The 21,864-nt window shown below is 37.4% G+C and overlaps 1 protein-coding gene and 1 long non-coding RNA gene across 20 annotated transcripts in view; one reads left to right on the top strand and one right to left on the bottom strand.

The window, feature by feature from the left end:
• Positions 1–21: 21 nt before the first annotated feature.
• LOC140846355 (uncharacterized) lies at positions 22–21,855 on the top strand. Its single transcript, XR_012125359.1, has 6 exons — positions 22–204; positions 2,654–2,715; positions 6,456–6,526; positions 18,349–18,601; positions 19,423–19,575; positions 20,308–21,855. It is a non-coding gene; the product is annotated as an uncharacterized lncRNA (long non-coding RNA).
• The window catches only part of SOX5 (SRY-box transcription factor 5), a 938,132-nt gene continuing 922,739 nt past the window's right edge, over positions 6,472–21,864 (bottom strand). For all 19 annotated transcript variants that reach the window (XM_073222260.1, XM_073222259.1, XM_073222256.1 and 16 more), the window contains 3 exons: positions 18,969–19,142; positions 13,208–13,424; positions 6,472–11,613 (listed from right to left, as the gene is read on the bottom strand). In XM_073222260.1, the coding sequence (XP_073078361.1) occupies positions 11,310–11,613; positions 13,208–13,424; positions 18,969–19,142 (695 nt within the window). In that variant the 3' untranslated portion in view covers positions 6,472–11,309. The remainder of the gene's footprint in view (positions 11,614–13,207; positions 13,425–18,968; positions 19,143–21,864) is intronic.

Genomic DNA, 21,864 nt, shown 5'->3' with positions numbered 1-21,864 from the left:
TCTGCATTCCCGGTGAGCAATAGCGCTAGTTGGGGGTATTGCAGATTACATTAGTCAAGGAACAGCTGGAGTCCCCCAAAGTCCTGTCCTATCCCCTCCTGTTTGGGGGAGGAAAGGGTTTAGAGGAGGAGAGAAGAAGCTCAAGGGGATTTCTAATAGAAAACTCACAAAAGAAATGTGGAAGAGCAGCAAAAGCTATGTGAGGTACAAGAAAAGTAAAAGCAAGGGATGGGTTCATATTCTTCCTGATCTGTGCTATTATTTCATTGCCACACAGTCGGAATTTTTCCAGTTATATGTAGTTGTTTATTTGTGATTCAATTCCAGTGGTTCAGAAAATAGACTATCAGATTTCTTTACAGTACAGTACCTTGTCAATTTTGGTAAATGTTCTACAGGCACCTGAAAAAGGTTAATTCTATCATCATTGGGGGAAGGGTTTTTTATGTGTCCAATAGGTCATGTTTGTTAGTTGTACCATTCAGACCTTCTATATCTTATTTTATTCCAGCTCGTCTAACCACTTATGAATGAATCGTGGTAAAGACTTCTATTGTGCTGGTGGATTTGTGTACTTCTCTTGTTTTGTTCTGTTACTTTTTTGTTTATTTTATATCATTTGAAGCTATCATTTTTAATAGATTTAAAAAAAATTCTCATATCTTCCAACTGGATTAACTCTTTTATCATTTGAAATATATTTCCCTTTTGTGATGCTGCTTGTCTGGAAGTCTCCTTTGTCTGATACTAGCAGAGCTACAGCAGCTTTCTTTTCATTAGTGTTCATATGATATATTTTCTTCCACCCTTTTACTTTCAGCCATAGGGGGTTGTATTTCTTGTAGTAGCGTGTATTTTGTTAGTTTGACAATATAGTCTTCATTTAGCTTAATTTTTTTGATATTCTATTTTTTTCTTCTATCAAAAAGTGGGTTACACATTCTCTCATTTTATTTTTGATTATTGTTGAGATCACAATATGCATCATCGACTTCCCGCCCCTGCTAGACAAATAGAATTTTTAAAAATCCATTTATCCCCTTCCCTGTTCCATTATTATTGTCATGAATTTATTTCCCTTCCACATTTATTTAAAACTTGACAAGGCATTATTTATTTTTATTGACACGTATTTTACCATTTCCAGTGATTTTCATTTTCATCTGCAGTTTCATTTTTCCATGTAGAATTATTTTTCTTCAGCCTGAAGAAATCCCTTTAATATTTCCTGTAGTCAGATCTGCTGCTGCTGAGTACCTCGAGCTTTTGTTTGTCTGAAAATGTCTGTATTGCAACTTCATTGTGGTAGGATACTTCCTGTGGGATTTAAATGGTAGTTTGGCAGATCTTTTTCTGTATTACTTTAAAAATGTGATTCCATTGTTTCTATCGAGAAATCCCTTGTCAGTCTTACTGTCACTTTTTTGACAATAATGTAGTTCCTTCTCTAGCTGCTTTTATAAATTTATTTTTGTCTTTGAGTTTTCAGTGGTTTCACTATGTTTCTATATGTGTTTTTCTTTTTATTTATCCTGCTTGATTACCTGAGCTTCTTGAATCTGTGTGCTATCTTTTATTAATTTGGAAAGTTCTTAGCAATGATCTCTTTAAATACTTCTTTTTGATAAATCTGTATATTTTTTCGATTAGTCTGTTTTCCTTTTGACTAATCCTGTGCTCTTCCCTGTCCATCTGATTATTATTCATAGATTTTACCTCTTTATCTTTTTTGCCTATGTTTCATCTATTTTCTTGAATTTATTAGCCATAGTTATGTCTTTGTTTGCTAACTTCAAGATCAGTATCATTTGTGGGTCTGTATCTACTGTTTGTTTTTCCTTTGATTATCAGTCATTTGTTTGCCTTTTCATGCATTTAGAATTTTTTTTCCTAAATTTTTTATATGAAAGATACAAAAAACTCATATGATTTAATCTTCTGCTGGAATGGAGTTTCCCATTCTTGTGTTAGGGTGAAGGGTTGACCATTTTATTCTTATCAGGGAGGGATATAGCTGTGTCAAGCAAGGCTGCTCAGCAATTTAGTAATACTCAGGTTGCCTGTTTTGTCTCATAGTGTGATTTTCCCAAGCTTTGCATGTTAAGCATGGTGGGTCTGTCTCCTAGGCCATGAAGGACCACAGGGGCTTCAGATCTGCCCTGCTGGGGTGCCCAGCTCAACTCTCCATATCCTACCCCTTGAAGATAAAATCTGGCAAATATCTTGGAGACTAGCTGTACCCTTGCAGGTCCCCTACCTCTGGCTCATCTTTTTTCCCTAAACACTAAATAACAACAGATTTCGATCTCTCTTTTACACACTTTTACCAAAAATCTCCAGCATCCCACAGAGCCCTGGAACTCAGCAAATATGCCATTAGTAAAACCAGTCTTGCATTTGAGGTTCCTCAGGTTTCCCGTTTGTCACTTCAGATCGACACAACTACTTCCCTGGTCACTCTTTCACCCAGATGTTACCCAGTCCTTTATAGCAACAACCAGAGCTTGCTGAAATGGAACTGGCCAGCAATCACCACTCCAGTCAGGATGGATTCTCCCTTTCCTGGAATTGTTCGTCGAGTCCTCATTTATTCCATAGTTCTCTAATGCCTTTAAAGTACAATTTTTTTTTGTAATTTTCCGGCTTTTTCTAGTTGTTCCTGTGGAAAGTTGGCCATTCATCACCTAATACATTTACTGAGAAGCTGAAGTCTTGGTATGTGTTAAAATGACTTTTGTTCTCATTTGAAATCCTGTATCACAATTTCTAGTTCATTAATCATATTCCTATATTGTTTATTGCTTAATGTATGCTAGTCTTATTTCCTTGGAAGTTACAAACATAAAGGGAAGAAATGTTTTATGTCTTGTATGGACCTATCATGATATTGAACATACATAATTAAAAGCCAACTTGAAACATTTGATAATTGAAAAAGCTGGTCTATGGGCCATAATAAATATTCATCACAATCACAATTCTTCCAGCTTTATCCTTGTAAATCCTTGTCTAATCCGTATATCCAGTTATCTATTCATATGTATACTATTTCTCTCTCTGACCCCCTGCAAACTGTCTTTATAAAACTCTGCTCAAGGACTGATAGAGTATATGAAACAAATCTACAGCTTACATAAATCTGCTTTAAAAAAAATATGGCTCTTTGCATTGTTTCTTATCCCTTAAGTGTGAATCCATCTGAGAATTTAAGGCAATGAAAATTTCTCATGCTAAACTTGCATGCTTCCCCCAATTAGGCAATAAGAATTCTCTAATCCATGTCGTTTCTTCTTTGCCCTGACTGCTATGAAAATAAGAGCTGGTTTTTGTTTAGTGATCAGTTGCCCTTCTTAGTCAGTACACAAAAACACACAAACACATGTCTCTCATAGAGACAAAAGGTAATAGTGAGCAATGAAACTATACACACATATTTATGTGTGTGATTTCTTTTGATTTCTTATCTTTTGTCTTTATTTGCAGTGTGTGAATTGTGCTGGCATTTTTATACTTGTGCATTTATTATAAGCCACCCCAAATTTTGAAAGTGGTTTCTGTAAAACCAATATGATGACCTAGGGGGCTTATGAACTTCCACAAGAACTAGGCTTTGTATTGTCGGGAGAGGCAGTTATTCCTTTAATATTTTCCAAACATCGAATCATTAAGACAAGGAAAGACCAACTACTTGTATTTTTTTATTTATAAAAATGTCTATCTTGCATGGTACAAAGTCAGGCTTTGTGAATTTATTCACATGCAAACTGTACATTTGACAAAGCTTTCTAAAAGTTTGCCAACATAAGCTCTGGAAATCTTGAAGTATCTGATAAATGAAGTTGCCTTTTGAAGTTTTTACAATAACACTAGGAGACAAAGCTCCACCAGTGGACGTTATAAGCAAAAGATAGGTGGCATAATCGGCCATCACATCATCGCTTATGTAGAGCTGGGGAATTAGTTTGGGAGAATTTGATAACTCGTTAGTGAGGACGATCTAAAATTTTCTCTTCAATAACTGTAGTTAGCATTTGTGCCCAAATGTTATACCACTGGCAAATTCAATTCATTTTCCAGATGTCAAATGAACTCTGCCCATAAGAAAACAGATTGTTAAATCTACTCGGGCGTGTTAACCCAGTAGAAGACAATGTTGCTTGGAGGATCATTTCCAAATAAAAAGGACAATTAGTGTAATTATCTGGGGCCTACTAGGAAATGATTGTCATCCTGAAATGAAACTTAAGTTCATGCAACCACAATTTGTAAACTTGTACTCTGGTCAATTGTAGGTTTGGACCATAAGGCAAAATGAATGCTTGCTGGGTGCCAATGTTGGAGCCAGTTCAATACAGTCAGTCTTCTGGGTGAGGAGTTTCCTAAATATTTTCTGTGGATTCTCCAACTTTCTACTGGGACCACCTGAATTAAAAAAAAAAAGTTTTCACAGCAGTGATTTTTATAAACAAAAGACTTTATTCAAATATACTGTATTGTACAGTTTGAGTGTAATTGGGACGGCTTTCCAGACTCTGAAATGTAATACTAAATTGAACGGGCAATGTACAGAATGGTGGTGTTTGCTTAGGCTTACGGAATGCCTACAGTTGTTCTGGGAATATATTTTTTTTCCTTTTTAAAGTGAAGCAGTGGAGACATCAGTGTTAAAACAACTTTCATCCACTTGGCTGTATTTTGAATAGCAACAAAGTGCCATTCCGTGTTCGCTTATATATTTTAGACAATGGCACTATAAGGAGAGTAAAATCTCATATATCTGGACCTACTTGAAAATGATGATCTATTCCGATCAGAGCTGAACTGGCTCATTCTTGGTGGTAATAATAGTTTGCTAAGCAAATTGGTAGAACAAATAAAATTGCAGGACAAATGTTTAGCCTATTTAAGAAAACATACTGTTTTTAAGAACTTTTAGCAATACTATTGCATATGCTTTACATATTAATTACAATGCTTACTGGCAAAACAGGTCTTCTCGGCAGGCTATTAGGTTGCTTTAGAAATGCAAGCAAAATAAATTTTTTTTTCCTAAATATTCTTTAACTGACACTGAACTGATCCATGTTTACTTTCACCTCCATTGCCATGAGGTTTCAATTACGGTATTGTTATGAATAGGGATGACTTCTGAGCTTTAAAATTTGGTAAGAATGACAGTACCCTGTTTTTTTAAAACCACGTGTGGGAATGTCCTCAATACACCAGCAACTGTAAGTGGCAAAGCTGAGATACATGAATAAAAGTATCACAGGACAAAACTAAGTGAACTCCACTTAGTTTTGGTGGTTGGGTAGGAGAAAGATGGTGTTTGGGGCTTTGCATGCTGGGTGAGCCAAGTTTCATAACCAGACAAGATTTTCCCCAACCACATATACTTAACGTATGTTGTTGATGCTGTTCCCAAAGAAGCGGGATGAGACTGGGACCCATGCCACCACAGGTGGTCTATTACCAACAATACATAGACAGCTTATTTCTTAGCACCTACAATGGATATTTCCCTCTCAAAAGAAACTCGGCTTGTCTTGCAAACATTAAGTGGGTGTAATTTTGTGTGTTTCAGTTATATTTTCAGTGGTTAACCAGCCTGGAGTCTCTGAAACCTCCCACTTTGTCAATGAACTAACTGAGTGAGAAGCAAAACATGATGCTAATGTACATGGTACTGGTGGGTAGTGCCCTCACAAACAGGATGGCCAGACAGCTGGAGGGCTCTTTCCCATCTCAAAGGCTTGCCTATGCACTCACCCTCATTTTCAAGGTTTTGCAAAGGCCTAAGGTTAAAATCTGGTAGGCAGGAGGATCATCTGCAGACTTTGACTTGCCGAAAAGTAAACAGGAGAGGAAAATAGCCCCACCTCCTGGTGGTTCTGAAATACCAGCGGTGCAGAATACTTGGAGCTGTGAAGTATCAACAGCTTAAGCTCCATCCCTAGAGATTCTGTCGCACTACATCTGGAGACGGGCCCAGGGATCTACATTTCTTTAAACAGTGAATTCTGAAGCAGGCGGTCCACGGACCTTGTAAAATACTTCTGTTGAGGAATACAATGGGCAAAGGGTTAGTTGAAAATATCCTCTTTATATACTTATTATTTTGTATTCATTTGAACTAGATGTTATCTGACCCAGTGTCTGGATACTTACTAAAAAAACCACCCACCCAGCCAAGAGTCTTTACGGCAAAATATTAAATATGGAACTATCAAGATAGAAAAACATTATGGTGGAAGACACAAAAATGGCCATTGGAACGAAAGGAGACGTCTTGTTTTTAGCATGTACTCACAAAGTTGAAGGTGGAATCTATAGGCTAATATCAGAGTGTGAAACAATTTAGAAATAGCCATTATGCTAAACTAGATACCACCATGTGAAAATGATAGTTTTTAGCTATTTCATAATCTGACATTATGACTTTTTCTTCTATGCAGACCGTAGGATGAACTACAATTCTAAAGTGAAGAAACCCTGTTCTGTTACAGTGAAGGAAGATCCCTGTCTGGTGAGATGTTGGCGTGGTCACCTCTAAGAATTAAATACTTAGTTCAGTTCAAAGTCAACTTCGGGAAAGTGGGGTTGCAGTTACTGAAAAAAATTATTTACCATACATTTTGCTCTTCTCATAATAAAATTAAGGATGACACCTTCATCACAAGAATTGTGAAAAGAAACACAGTATCATAGGTAAAGAACACATTTGCTGTTTTTATTGGTGCCTTGCATGGCAGTAATACTGAAAAAAGAGAATGCAAAAATGAAAAACAAAAAAACAAAAAAACAAAAAACAGGTTGGTGGTAACCCACATCTTTTTTTTTTTAAGAGTACATAAACTCCTGTTTTATTTTTATTGTGGCATGAATGATAACATAAAACCAAAAACATGAAAATATACAACTTATATTACACTATGTGTTATGAACAAAATATAAATCTATAACTCTATGTTATATTTACATAATTATTTATTTTATTAAATTTCAAGTGAGATGGTAGGTTGCACATACTTTGTTTTAAGCTCCAGGCATTTGATTGTCTCTTTTCTACTTTTTTTTCCTCCCATTTTCCTCATAAAATCCAAAATGTTAGAAGGACTAAGAGCTTTAGAGCCGGTGGAGCTGTATAAATACTGTTTTAGTGAGCCAGTGCCAGAAACACTGGGGGGACAGCAATCAGTAGAAAACTCAACACAACATCGTTTTAGACCTGGGAAACCGATAGAGCAAACTTTAAAATTAAATACTGGAAAAGCCTGTCTAAATGAAAACCTAGGCCCTATAAGACAAAGAGATATCTGAACCACTTTAAGTGGGCTTCGTATTTTTCTTGGCAGACCCCATCATTTTTAGTTCACTATTACCTTGATAGACAAATATTTTAAAAACCTGTTTGTAAATACACAGTTGTTTATTACAACTCAATAATTTACCCATTAGAATGAATGAAAATGTAATTCTTTTTGATGTTTCAAATGTGATATGAGGTTCTTCTGGAAACAGTGACAACTGGATTAAGAAAATATCTGCAAGTGGGTCATAAATAGCTAAAGATACTTTTCTTTAAACGAGGGAAGGTAAAAGTCTACTCCAGAAATTTAATCGATGAAATAATTTCATCAAAGAGAACTCTTTTATATTTGTTCCTTATAAGAAGATTTGGTTTCAAAAATGATTACGTTCTTTGGGAGGGATTTTATACATGGTTAACTCTTTAACTTCAGATGTCAGGTAAATGTTAAAGATTGACTTAACTAATTTAGATATAAATGTACTGAAGAATAGTTTTGTGTTTTATTCAGTTGTACTAGCCAAATTATTAGGAACTTATAAATGAGCAACTTTAACCTGTTTTCTCCAGTGATGTTCTCGTAGATTCGTATTAAATGTGATACTTTTTGGAGGAACTGATTACAACAATCTTAAAAAACAGACTTCTGGCAAGATTATTCCTCAGTACTGGGTGTGCGTGCGTGTGCGTGTGTGTGTGTGTGTGTGTGTGCATGTGTGTGTGTGTCTGTATGCATGTCAGTCGGGGGTGCAAATTGGGGAGGAAGGAAAGGAAAGAGGAGGAAGACGGTATGAGCGGACTCTCACTTCCTCTCTCTTTTCTTTTTTGGTCTTCATGGGGCACAGAAAAAGAATACAAGGTTTTAGGATCCTTACAAAAATTAGAAACCAATCAAATGCCAAAAAGGCAATTGTAAATTGCTATTCATAGCACCTTTGATCGAATGACTCCAAAGCACTTTTAACATGAATATGTACTTTTTTTGTATTTGGAGGGGGCTTGGGGAAACTATGGCAAAAAACTCATGACATTCCGTGAATTCGATGTCAGGACAAGAGGACTGAACGCAGGGCTCTGGACACGCTTTCTGTTTCTGACGCACAGTTTGTCTCTCTGACAGAAACCCAAATAAATAAAATTAACTTCCGTATTTTAGCAAAGGTCACCATTAACAATTTCATTTTCTCCTTCAGATAAAACAAAATAAAAAATAAAAACAAAAAAGACTAAACAGAAGTGTGTTGTCAACTTACGGGTGGGAGAGAGGGTTTCAGCAGTGAGCGCCCTCGGTGGCATCTACCTGGAGCTAAAACAAAGCACTCTTGTGGCCCAAAGGCATGAAATGAAAACAGCATCTTTGTAACAGGGTGTAAAATAGGTACCCAGTAAATGTGAGAAGTGAACCCACATAAGTTAGGAAGAATTTGTTAATAAAGACAGAACACATTTTAAAAAATCTGTTTTCACATTGTACAGAATAATTCTATTGAGTGTCTATTTTTTCCTTATCCATAGTGCTTAAAAACAAAACAAAAACAAAAAAAAATTGGCTCTCGATGACTGTGGCAATTAAATAACTAAAATGAGTGATGAGAGCATAAGTTAATTAAGACTGAACATGACCCTCTTATTAATTCACTCCTTTCTATTTAACACCAGAACTTGACATTGTTGGGGCCAAATGTTTAAAAAAGGAGAAAAATTATAGAAGGAGAAGTAAAATTGTGTGGTGAATGTGTGTGTGTGTGTGTGTGTGTGTATGTATATGTGTGTTGGAGATGGAAATTCATTTTAAATATCTAACAGCTTATTGGCTGCACTTCCAAATCAGAGCAGAATAAAATAGGGAGAAATAAATTATACATAACTTACTAATCTGAGAACAGCTGACCATTATTATTATTACTATTATTATTATTATTTTATCATCATCATCATTACAACACTAGCAAAAAGAGGCAGTTCAAATGAGAATACAGTCATCAAAAACAGAAAAACAAAACAAAATCTCTGACATGCAAGATATGATCAGCTCCTCCAAGCAAAACCCCAGAGCAAGTCTTTTGAGAGAGAGAAAAATAAAAAAGGATTTTTTTCCTTATTTATATGTAAAAATCAAACTTGAAAGTCATTTTGGGGGATGGGATAGGAAAATGATGTCTGGAGTGAAAACTGTAACACATCCAAGCTACTGGTTGGAGTATTTACCGTCTGATGCTTCAGAACAAATAACAGCTATTGACTTGAAATGATTTTGCATTTATTTGTACAAGCCCTACAACTGCCTTGGCATTTGACTGGCAAAAATCTAAATAAGCAGTTCCATCACCGTCAGTGGTTGCTGTATGCACACACTCTGCTGGAACCCCAAACTGGACTTCAGTGGACTCATCTGACAGCGAGGGAAAGGCACTGGCGAGGGTCGCTGGATTCCGCCAGCCTCCGCTTTGTCAGGCTGGGATGACTTTTAATCAAAACTGGCTTTTTATGGCATGAAAAGCACATGGCCCACAATTCTGAAATGCAAATGGCCTCCACCTCATTTCAGGGAGAGATGAAAAAAACCATATAAAATCATCACTTCCATTTCCTGATCAGGAAAGGATGGAATGTTGAAGAAATAAGCTACAATTCTATTATTTCTGGAAAATGGCCAGATATATTCAAGGAAAACAATGATTGTTTTTGCTCAAAGTTACACAGAAATTGTTAAGTAGCACATGTTAGTGGAACAAACTGAACCAGGGAGAAGGGACATCTGGGAGCAGTTTGCTAGTAGCTTCCATGTCATACATGCACACCTCTACTACACAGGGCCATCTGAGCCATCCAATAATAATCGTATTAGAAATTTAAAAATATAATTTCTGAGCCCTATATGGGTTAAGTTGTCATTTGAAGTGCAAAGTCAAGGTCAAGGTTGCTTCCAGACCAGTCACTTAGGAGGATGTGGGATTTCATCCCCAGATGTGGGTTTAACTCACAATGGTCCAACGTTACTCCTATTAGTACCATAATCACACACATACATACACACGAAAATCCAAGATCAGAAAATATTTTTTCTCTAAATTTCTTATGTCTCTCTCTCTCTTTTCACCTGAGAACAGCACCTACAGTTTCCATTAAAAAAAAAAAAATTCAAATCTCACCAGCTGCTGGTATTTCAGGTTTTTCAAGGGATTGTCTAAGATATAACACTGTCCTAACTTAACAAGGAACAGGAAAAAGGACAAAATGAACTGGATCAACACTTCAGTACAAATTTGGCACTTGCTCAAAGATGTAGTGTGGTGTGCAATAGATAAAGTCCTCTAAAGAAAATAATTGCTTGCTTTGTGGTGGATAGCAAGGAAGTCAAAAACAGGCTCTTTTTCCCTCTTCCCCCCCATGCACAGACTTCCATCTTTAAAGTATAGAGATGGAGAAGGTGGAGAGAAGCAAAGAGAAATTCATCTTTCTTTTTTCTGTCAGGTGCATTACAAAAAAAAAAAAAAAAAAAGGAAAGAAAAGTAAAAGCAAAAGGAAAAAACCCCAGAAACCCCAAAAAACAAAACTTATTTCTTTTTAAAAATTGTAGCACAAAACAACAAAACACATTCACAAGCCACTTGTTGGCACTGTGTACCTGAGTGAGAATTTCTAGAACATTGTAGAACAAACAGCCATAAAGTTTATTAAAAAAAAAAAGTTGACGGGTAAGACTTCAGTGCTTGGATGTAGCAGCTGAATTACTGGCATTATTTTACCCATAGCTTATTTCAATCTCTTGTTGTTGATATTGTTTATTGTTGTTTGCTCGTTGTTGTTGTTGTTGCAGTTTTTTCCTTTCCAAGCCTTTTGAGGCTGAGGTCTATTAGTCAGCTGACGTCCCAACTATTTAAGACTAACAGTTAAAGTAACAGTCAGTGTATGAGAAAGTTAATGTGCTTGGCCACTGGTAAGGATGAACCAGCTAGGGCTTCTTTAAGTCCTAAGGTCACAACTATTTTGACCCTTATCAGTTGGCTTGTCCTGCGATATGGTTTTCACTGTCACTCCCATAATCTACATCCGGGTCATCCTCTTCCTCATCGAACTCATCGTAAATTTCCCCGTTGATGTCCTCAGCCTGTATCTCTTCTTTAATATGTGGCTCCTCTCCTTTTACGCCGTAAGTGCTCTGAATAACAGGCATCCCAGGCTCCGGGCTGCTGGACACGCTTGAGTGCTCTGAGGGCAGGTGAGGGGAGGGCATTCCGGCCATGGCAATGGCTCCGGGGTAGACGACGCCAGCAGTGGCGATGGGGATCTGTGCTTGCTGCCTGTCAGAGAGGAATCCCCAGAGAGAGACCATCGGTGAGTGAGTTAGATGCAGGCCTTACTATACAGTTAATTTTCTCAGCTTGCCCAGCTCTAAAGAACTGATTTTCAACTCTGTTGCGCAACATTTTATAACTTGTATCCTACTCTGGTTCCGCTGTCTTACTTTTTGCATAGTGTGTTATAGGTTACAAGGCATTTCCATGTTACCCATTTGGTTCTTAAAATAATTGTTTTGCTACTGTTCTATTTTATGGAAAAAATATATTTATATATACTGTGGCGAGGAAAGGTTAAGCAGAACAACCCAAGTCCTTGACCCCAAGTTCATTTTTCCATTACTATAACATCCAGAAAAAGTTTTAAAAAAGAATTAAATCTAAAGATAATTCCATTTTAATGGAAAAATCCTAAAAGATTAGGACTCTCAAAGTAAAATTTTACTGCCTGGAACTCAACAGAACTGAACACTCTGACACTGTCCACCTGGTCCCTGAAATCATTTTAGGTGCAGGCAGGCAGCAGGGCCAGCTGTGTGGGTACAAACCTCTGCAGGTGTCCAGGGCCCTGGGCTTGGAAAGACCCTATGCTTGGTTTACAGGTGTGTTGTCACAGACTGGAAATGCTTAACTTTTTAACATGACCCCACATTTTCATTTTGCCATGGGCTCCACAAATGATGTAGCTGGTTCTCGGAGTAAGAAGGGATTCATAGCTGATGTTCATTCAGACCGACCTTCCTTCATTCATATGCTTACTAATTCCCTAAGAAGCGTTGGATTTCGTGCTCACCTTTGACAAAGTCAAGCACTGTTAAGTAAGTCATAGATGCTCGGACTCTTTCAAGGGAATGGAGGGGATCGGGCAAATTTGAAAAGGTTTTTTCTAACGTATCCTCTGGCCGTTGTCAGAACAATATTTATTATTCCAAACAGCTCCCAGGATATTACTAACTTCTATTCCAAATAGGAGCAACTTTATTTCTGTGTTTTCTGAAAAAATTCTGCAGAAGCAATGGGATTGCAGGCAGCATATTTTAACACTGTCAACAGCCCTGCCATCAGAAGCAGGATAAAACACCCTGAGCTGCATTTTGAATTCAGAGGGAAACTTTCCCATTCACAACCTTGCTGTGCCCTAAATGGAGCCCTACTTTGCAGTGACCTCCAAAGGCCACTGCAAGTGCCTTGATAGCCCAGAAATCCCTCTATACTCAGAAACAAACGTTTCTTTCTTCTGAAATTATTTTTATGATGCATTATCTCAACTAAGTTGTTGTGGAGTTAATGTGAAGCCTTGGAAGTAGCGAAAATCAACAAGGAAAACAATCAGCGGTACTTCTAACGTTAAGGGCAAACCTCAACATCATTTCATGTCAGAACTTTCGTCTTTACGCACAAGCTGTTAAAGAAGCTCACGTTGGAGCCACTGTTCTAGGAACATGGACTGAATTCACATGGGTGTACTCCGTCTCAGGCTCATGCGGAGGGCGGTTTCATCTCTGACAATACCCTGTGCCCAGTTCATTTGCAAAACGCTGCCTCGCAGCCACGTCCGAGCACCAGTGCTGCCAGGGGACAGGACGCGGGTGCCTACCCGACGCTGAAGTACTGCCGCATCTCCTGCCGCCGGTTGCGCATGATCGCCTTGTACTCGCCGATGCGCAGCTTCTTGCCGTCCACCAGGCACGTGCGCTTCGGCCGCGGCTTGTATTTGTAGTCTGGGTACTTCTCCAGGTGCTGCTTGCTCAGGCGGGCTTGCTCCTCGTAGTAGGGCTGCTTCTCTAGGTTTGTCATAGCTTTCCAGCGAGACCCTGTGAGGAGAGAAGGGTGAGCCTTCCAGTGTGCATGGCTGCCAAGGGTCCTAGAAAGGGGTGCCCGAGAACAAGAGCATCTAAAGCAAAGGCGTTGGCCCCAACCCAGAAGCCCAGGAAAACGTTTTTGATTATTAGTGGGCTTTGACTCAGGAGGTGAGGTTCCACCAGAGCAGAGGAGCTGGCGGCCGTGTCCTTAGAAGCTACAAACACTGGGCAAAATAAATGAAATATATACATACATATATACATACATATGTATATATGTTTTTTTTTTCTGGCTAGAATGAGCAATTTAGCTAAACTTGTATATTATATTCTTAAAAGCTCACAGATAATTTAATGGATGCATCTTCCATTTCCACATTACACCTTGAGATAGTCAGCTGTGAACTGAAAAGTCAGGCAAAAAACTCAGTACTTATTTTTTGAATCTGAGGCTATTTATCTGAGTATTTTTATGTAGGGGGTACATTACTTACTACAAAGGTTTCTAACACACATTACATGTAATTCTCATTCTCCTCCAAATTTTTAAGTATGCCTACATGAATGATTATAGTTAAAAATGTACCTTATTAAAATTCTGGTTATAAGAATTTTATTAATGAACATGCCCTGGCCCATGCACTGTGTGCTAGATAATGTGCTAAAAACTTTACCTAAGTTGTCCCATTTTTACCTTTCACCACAATCCTGTAAGACCTAACTTATATCTAGTTCCATAGGTGAGAAAATTGAACTTCAGATGATATAACTTATCCAAGGTCACAGATTAAATTGCAGATCTGTGACTCAAACTCAGGCTTGATAGAATTGGAAGTGTGTGTTGCAATTTTGTTGGGATGTACATATCCATCCCACCTACTGTATATGATCTAGCAGAGGTCATAATTATAACAAGAAATGTGTATTAAGATTTTTCTCTTAATAAATGACTTTCAAGAACATACAGAGGTGTCATTTTCTGAGATGCAGTATGCATTCATGATGGTAACTCAGATTGGGGTTCTCTTCACTTCTAATCTTAGTTTAGATTCAACTAGGATTGTGAAAAACAACCATTTTAATTAATAATGTTTTAGCTACATCTCAATATAAATATGATTTAAAGCCTTGATTCCCTCAGTATGCTATGTATCATAGAAAGAGAAGTAGTAGGAATAATGTTTGTTTTTTATTAAGCATGTGAAACAAGTCTATTTGTAGACAAAGTGTGTTTATCTGCAAGTACTCAGCTAAACTCTACCCAAATGAAGGGAGACCAAAACAAGTGGAACTAGGAGACCCCTACCAACTACGTACTGGTAACCCCTGCCTTTATCTGCCTTCCAGAGTCATCTAAGCATGATCTTAAAAGTTCTGGAATTAGTTCATTACTCAACCATAACTCCGTATCTCAAATCCAGATAGCTCACTGATGAGTAGTTCTTCCCTGCAAATGTAGAAAACCCTCAATACGGGCTCTTAGGTTTATTAAAGAAAAGCAGAAAAGGGACACTCTCTCTTCTCTCAGAATTGTCCTATTTAAACAGATTCCTGGGTGGCTATATCCACATAGGGTGTTACAAAGATTTACAAACAGATTTTTTTTTCCCAATCTAGACAGCCAATAAGACTTCATTCTATTTACAACAGGAAACCCAGGTTATTATAGTTCATATAATAGAGATTATTTTTCTCTTCTTTTTTCAAACTTGTGTTTAAGTAGCAGTGCCCAACATAAAGTCAGTTGGTACAGCCGTATCATTTGTGGGGACAATCTCAAACTCTTTATTGCCCAACATTTTCTTTTAGAGATACTTGAAAACCGTTACGTTCTTAGGGCAAATGTAAACACAGGTAAAACTAGAATACTATTGAATGGGATCAACGCTTCTTGTGGAGTTGCTCACAAGAATGTATAGCAGGATTCTGAATATCAGACAAGACAGTGGGAAGGCGAGCTTACCAGAAATAATGTGCTGAATAATTTTAAGAATATACTGAAAAATGGATCAAGGATGGTTGACTTAAAATTCACTAGCTATCTTTATCACCAAAGAGAAGAAAGAAACTCGCATTCTCAATTACAATAGGAATTTCTAGATTCTTCCCTAAGTATAAAAGTTCTATAGGGTCAAAAATAATTTGTTTCCCTAAGGAAACCCATAATAGTGACCTGTCTTGTAAGGACTCTTTTTAGATTTTCTACTATGTGCATGATGCTATATTAATTGCTGGCTTGGCAGCAGTGAATTTATTCTATCATCTTCTTGGAATTTATATTCCAGAGAAAAAGAAATCCATTAAACAGCTAATTACAAAACTTATTAATTGTAATTGTGGAAAGTACAGAAAGCTATGAGAACATGTGACAGGTGGGATCAATCTTCTGTAGGTCAGGAAGGATTTGCTGCAGAAATGACTCCTTTAGGGATTGAAAAGAGGTGAGCTTCCTAAGGAGGATGAATATAATGGTCAAGGCCTTGCAGTGGGAAAGGGGATTTGAGGAACTTAAACTGGTATGGCTAAAATGCAGAGTAAAAAGGGACATGTGTGTGTGTGTGTGTGTGTGTGTGTGTGTGTGTTAAAAGATGCATAAATTCTCAAGGTAAGCTGGCTTCTAAATCTGGTATGAACAAAAAATATTTGGGCACTTGTAATACAAGTTCTCTGGAAGTATCACTGAATTTTAAAATATGGCCATATCAAGTCTCTTCAAAATTAAGAATTAAGAGCTTAAACACTGATGGGGCAAAATGGCTCACTACTGTATTTTATGACAGTGCAGAACAGTGTTCAGTTTGGTGGCAAATGCAGTCTTTATTCTTAAACAATAACTTTTGAACAGGATTCACCAAATGACACGTTTGGTTTTGCTTTCAATGGCTTTGCAGGTACAACCACCACCATACATAGCTGTGATGTAAATCCTTGGAAATCACTAGACGAGAATGGGAGGAAGGCATTTTAGATCTCTCCAGAAGAGATGAACACATCTACCTGATTTGGGTGTGGCTGTGGCCTACCCTGAACCATGCACAGGGAGTAAGTTCCCTGCTGTTTTCAAAAGACTGGACTTCTATAATGAAAAATGAAGGGCCTTTGGGTATTCGCCCCTGATGACAAAAAAGGAAGATTCCATTGAAAATATTTCATGTTCAAAACAAGAAAAAAACAGTCTTGAAAGTGCCCTTTTCCTTTCTAAATCTGGAATACAGTAAAAAATGAAGAAATTGAGCTGAGCAACATTGTCATCTCTGTGGGGTCTGTAATGCATTTGCACATTTTACTCCAACTACTGTATATCTAATCAGAAAAAGATGTCCCCCATCCCCTGATCTAGCGCCAAACAGTAAAAGGTGATTCCTTATGTTAACAATTTCAGCAGAATGGCTTATTAAAACCAGATTTTAGGGCATTATAAAATGCTTAGAAGCCCTTTAAAATGTCAACTAGGATCCCCAGAGACTACATAAAATGTCAACCTAGCTCAAGCGCCTGTTTTAAGCAGAATGAATTAGCGGCATGCTGTCGGAGGCTGTTATCCAAAACAATCAGTAAAGAGGAAAACATCAAGCTTTCTTTGTACTTTTATAGGAAATGGGCCAGTCAGAATGATCTTGTGGATATTTGAAGATCACTTATTTATTTGAAGCTCTGACTGAATATTGAGATACCAAACACCTCAGTGTTTTTTTTTTCATGCTCTATCTTTAATTAATACAATTTCCCTGAATAGTCTGAAATTAGGCAGCACTTTCATGCAGCCTATTGTGATATAATCATATGGTCATTCTGATATTCTCTCCTTCAAACCAGAAAGGAATTCTTTTAGCTAGTCATCTCATTCTCATAAAATCTTTTGCTACAATTCCTAAAATATTTCACGTCATCAAAACTGATATTTCTCTCATCCTTAGGATAAAGTTTTAATCAGTGATTATTACATTTTTAGTATTCAGACACATGAATTCAATGACAAAAACACAGTTTCAACCACCTTAGTATTCAGTTTACTTTTTTCTTTTGACATTTTAGGGTTTCTAGTTTGGGAATAACTGGTATATTTAAATATGCACATAAAGTATTTCATTCTTTTCTAGAGCTTTTTCCCAAATAAAGGTACAGTGTTTTCAAAAAATGGGGAATTTTATATAGAAGGTAGGACATAGTCACAGAAAGGAAAAATAGATAAAAGATGGTAGAGATACAAAAAATATACATCTCCTTTGGTCAGTTCCATGTTATGGTTGTACATACATATACATTTATATATATATTCACATTTTCTATGTACAGCTAAAGCTTTACATGTTCATATCTTTTGAGAGGACATTCATCTTAAAGATCTCAAAATCATTTTAGATGAAAACTGAGACACAAGTGTACATGGAACAGTTTCTGTTTGCTTGGTGTGGTCTCACTACAAGCGCATGCTGTGGAGTGCGTGACATCTATTACCGTTGCTGAGAACATGGGAGCATACAAAAACACATGTATATGTTTCATAACTACTTTTAGATGATCAGTTTCTTAATGTAAAGAGTCAAAAGGGACACTATCTACATTGCCTGCATAGAATTCCACGTGCATTACCGATTTTAATGAAGCTTTACTAAGTTACACGAATTTTGTTACTTATTAGTTACTTATTGATTAAAGTCAAAATTTGCTGATAGAGTTAAACACTCCTACTGTATTTATATCGTTGAGCTCTTAGAAGTCAGAGAATACATAATCAAAATTTGCTTAGGTGATCCAGTACCTGGCTACCACATTGCCTGAAGAGGAAGAAAAAGATGATGAAAATGATGTCAAGAGAAGAGAACAGAAGGATCCTTCTCTTTCTTTTTTCTGGGACTTAAATTGGCCTGCAGTAGGTCTCTTTATAATCAGTACTCTTTCTTCTCACCCATCTTTTCTGTGTCTATGTTTGTAGGATAAACATGTACTTGGTTATCTGTTAAGCTGAGAGCTGCAATGGCAGGAAAAGTCTCTTTTAAAATGATGCTGAAAATATGCCTGAGGCTCCTAAAAAGTGTAAATTTCAAAAATGCACACTCCACCTCTTCTTATGTCCTGAAAATCTACACTGATTTTCAACTATAGGACTAGAACAAACGTCATCTGCACTTCCAGCCTGACTCCACCACATGACAAATTCTAGTTTGCAAAGGAAAAGAATAAATACGGTGAGTACCAATACTGAGTGGCTTGTGTGAAAGGAGCTTCTTTCCTAGTCTTCATACAAATATTTCTAGATTTCCTAAAAGCAAATAGTACAACTAGCATAGAGACACATGAATGAATTACCTAAAGAACCTGGGCACATTTTTTAACAAATATGGATTGTGTCATCAAAAGACAGAAAAACTCAATGATGGTGCTTATTTTTTAGATAAGCAGATAACATGAGATGCCTGGCCTCCAACCCAGTATCTTCCGATTACTGTAGAAACCAGAAACTGTACATTTATTGCATATATATATATATATATATATATATATATATATATATACACACACACACACACACACACTCCATAATATGCTTCTTACCCAATATCTTGCTGATGTTGGAGTTGTGCATGTCAGGAAAGGCTTGGAGGATTTTCCTTCGCTCATCTTTAGCCCACACCATAAAGGCATTCATTGGACGCTTTATGTGTGGCTCATTGCTACCACGGCCCCTGGATTCTCTATAAATCCTTGATTCTGAGACTCCAGCACTTCCTAAAAACAGGGAACATTGTTTCATGTTAGTGATAACCCTTTTAGCAGTTCTCTTCCTTGCATTACGGTTTATTTTAGTCTATTATGGTATCAGAAAATAAAAATATATCTGATTATGGCCCTTCCCAGGTCCTGAGATGATTGCTTGTTTATAAGATTTTTTGAGATATGCCTTTGAGGTGGCAAATGTTGTATTTGTGTTTTTAATTCATTTCTAATATATTTTCCTTTTCTTTCAATGGACTGTGGACTGTTTCACTATTTACTTTCTGGAGCACAGACAAAGCTTGAATGTGTGATCATTGATGCAAATTGGAAAGAGAAGAATTGGATTAGATCAACAAGCATGCTGATACTGTAGAAATATTAAATAAGTGAAGAAACCCACAAAATTGTGAAACATTAATATGTTCGGCAGAATGGATCATGACAGGTAAGGAGGTGTCTCTGCTACCTGAAGACTGTCCGAACAGAGTACTCATGCCCTTCTCTCTCTAAGTTAATGGAAATGAAAGTGCTGCTACCTAAGACTTTGAGGTTAATATAATATAATATTCTCCTGTAACCTGCTTGGCTTTTCTTTGAAAATTATGGGCTAATAAATGCAATAAACATACTAAAGCATCAACAATAATCTGGCCCCACAAAAACATTGGAAAATAGTAGAGAAAAATCACACACGAATAATTACAGTACTGTGATTTTGTCAGAAGTTTACAGCCATGTTTTTAAGGTGATAAAAGCAATACATTCAGTCCCCTGAATTTTTTTCCCTAACATCTAAGTTATCCAAAGAGACCCCCTGAAAGTTACATTCCAGTCAGCATGACTCGTGACGGTAAGGCACAATCACAAGTCCAGTGGAACCTCTGGGAGCTGCGGTCACTCCTCTAGGCTTTATGTGACTTTGAAGAACAGCTTCAGCAGATTAAACAGCTTCCAGAGACACTTGAGTGAAGGCAAAGAAAATAGGGAGAAGCAGAAGGAAACACAGAACTCTGCCATTAAGTTTTCCGAAGTTACCATTACAAAGATGGAGAGAGGTCTTTTGGTAGCATTTGAAATTTTAAGATAACTTGAGGATTTCTAGAGCTTGTATTACCATTAAAAGCACTGCTGATTTTTCCCCCCCTTTAAACTCTTCCTTGTTTTTCTTAATTTGAAGGACTGGGAATCAACCCAAAACATCCAGACTTGAAGACCTCTTGAGCAGCAAACAAAACACAGCATTTCTCTTTGTGGAGTTTCTCGTGATTTCGCATTCACAATACGCTCTTTGGTCTGATGAAGACTGGAAAATATTTTGCTTACAGGCATGACTGAATTTCACAAATAACGGCAACACAATGTTGATGTTTTAATGCTGATTACCATGGGTCTATTTTATCATGCTAATACAACTTAAAATTTATGAAATGTGTTATTACCAGTAATTGTCTTTTTACTGACAAAAATGAATGCTAATATATGGCAACATCTTTCTCGAATGGGTTTGTAACTAGCAAACAACCATTTACACATCTGCCTTTTCTTGTTCTTCCACCTTATGGCAACAGATGCAATAAAATGAACATTATGTAACTTCATCAAAGCCAAACAAGCTCTTTGCGTATACACAGGCCAGGTGTATCTTTGCCAAGCTAAGAAGAAAACAGAAGGCAATGTTTGGATACGAAAGGTCAGAAAGACACAGATTTTTCTTGATAGGCAATTGAAGAAAAATCGGTTTTGAAGGAATTATCTGGTTAAATGATCAACTTTGGGTAGTCTATTGGCTAGCGCAGAATGGGACTTGAAGGTAGAACTGGCTCAACGCAGAGTAGGCAACTGTGTATTTTGGTGGATTCAAGGGAATCCCCCGCCCCACCCTGTCCTAAAGTATGCTTCTCACTGGTTGGCCCTGGTGCCGTCTTTTCTATATGCAGGGAACCTCCTCTTTAATAACAACACATTTGAGGACAGTGCTCTTAAAATGCACGTATTATGCCTGACACCAGACAGATGTTTCTGGTTGGGGTTCAGTGTAACAGTAAGAGAACTTTCTTCTTTTTTCCTCTTTGCTGTGCTATTAAAATGAAAGTATCACTTGTACTCGTCACTGTTGATGTTTAGAATGTTCAGAGATGATGAGACAACAGAAGTTTTGGGACACGTGAGGACAGCATGAAGCTGTGCAGTTGGAGCTCTTAGTTGGTTTACAGAGGGTGTGGTAGGGCACCTGACTGTATGGTACACAGGATAATAGGAAATAGGTCCAAAATGCAAGAAACCAGCCTAAACTGTCCTTTGAGTCATGTATTCTGGTCAGGGTTTGGCAAATGACAACCCTGAAATGAACTTACAGATATAAATTCCTGAAAAGTTTGTTTTGGGTACAAGAAATGGGGAAATGAGAGACAGGGTGGATGGTGACTGAGACTCTTTGCTTTAGAATTATGCCACCTCGAGTCCTACCACTGGCACTTACAGTCCTGTAACCGTGGAAAAATGACTCACAATTTCTAGGGACCAATCTCTTTACCTGTAATAGTATTTATCTCACAGGTCATGCTAGGAACTAACAAGGGGATTTGTACAAAGCGTTCAGCAGAGTGCTTGCTAGGTGTGAGCTCTGATTGCAGTGATCAGGCAGGAGATGCCTGTCTGCATATTGTTTAGCAGTGTTAATTGGCACTACACAGACACTTCTGCACACTACTGGAGTATAGATGAACAATTTTCA

Source organism: Manis javanica, chromosome 15, assembly GCF_040802235.1.
Source record: "Manis javanica isolate MJ-LG chromosome 15, MJ_LKY, whole genome shotgun sequence".
Taxonomy (NCBI): domain Eukaryota; kingdom Metazoa; phylum Chordata; class Mammalia; order Pholidota; family Manidae; genus Manis; species Manis javanica.
Note: the sequence above shows the minus strand (reverse complement) of the source record. Positions and strands in the feature narration are given on the sequence as shown.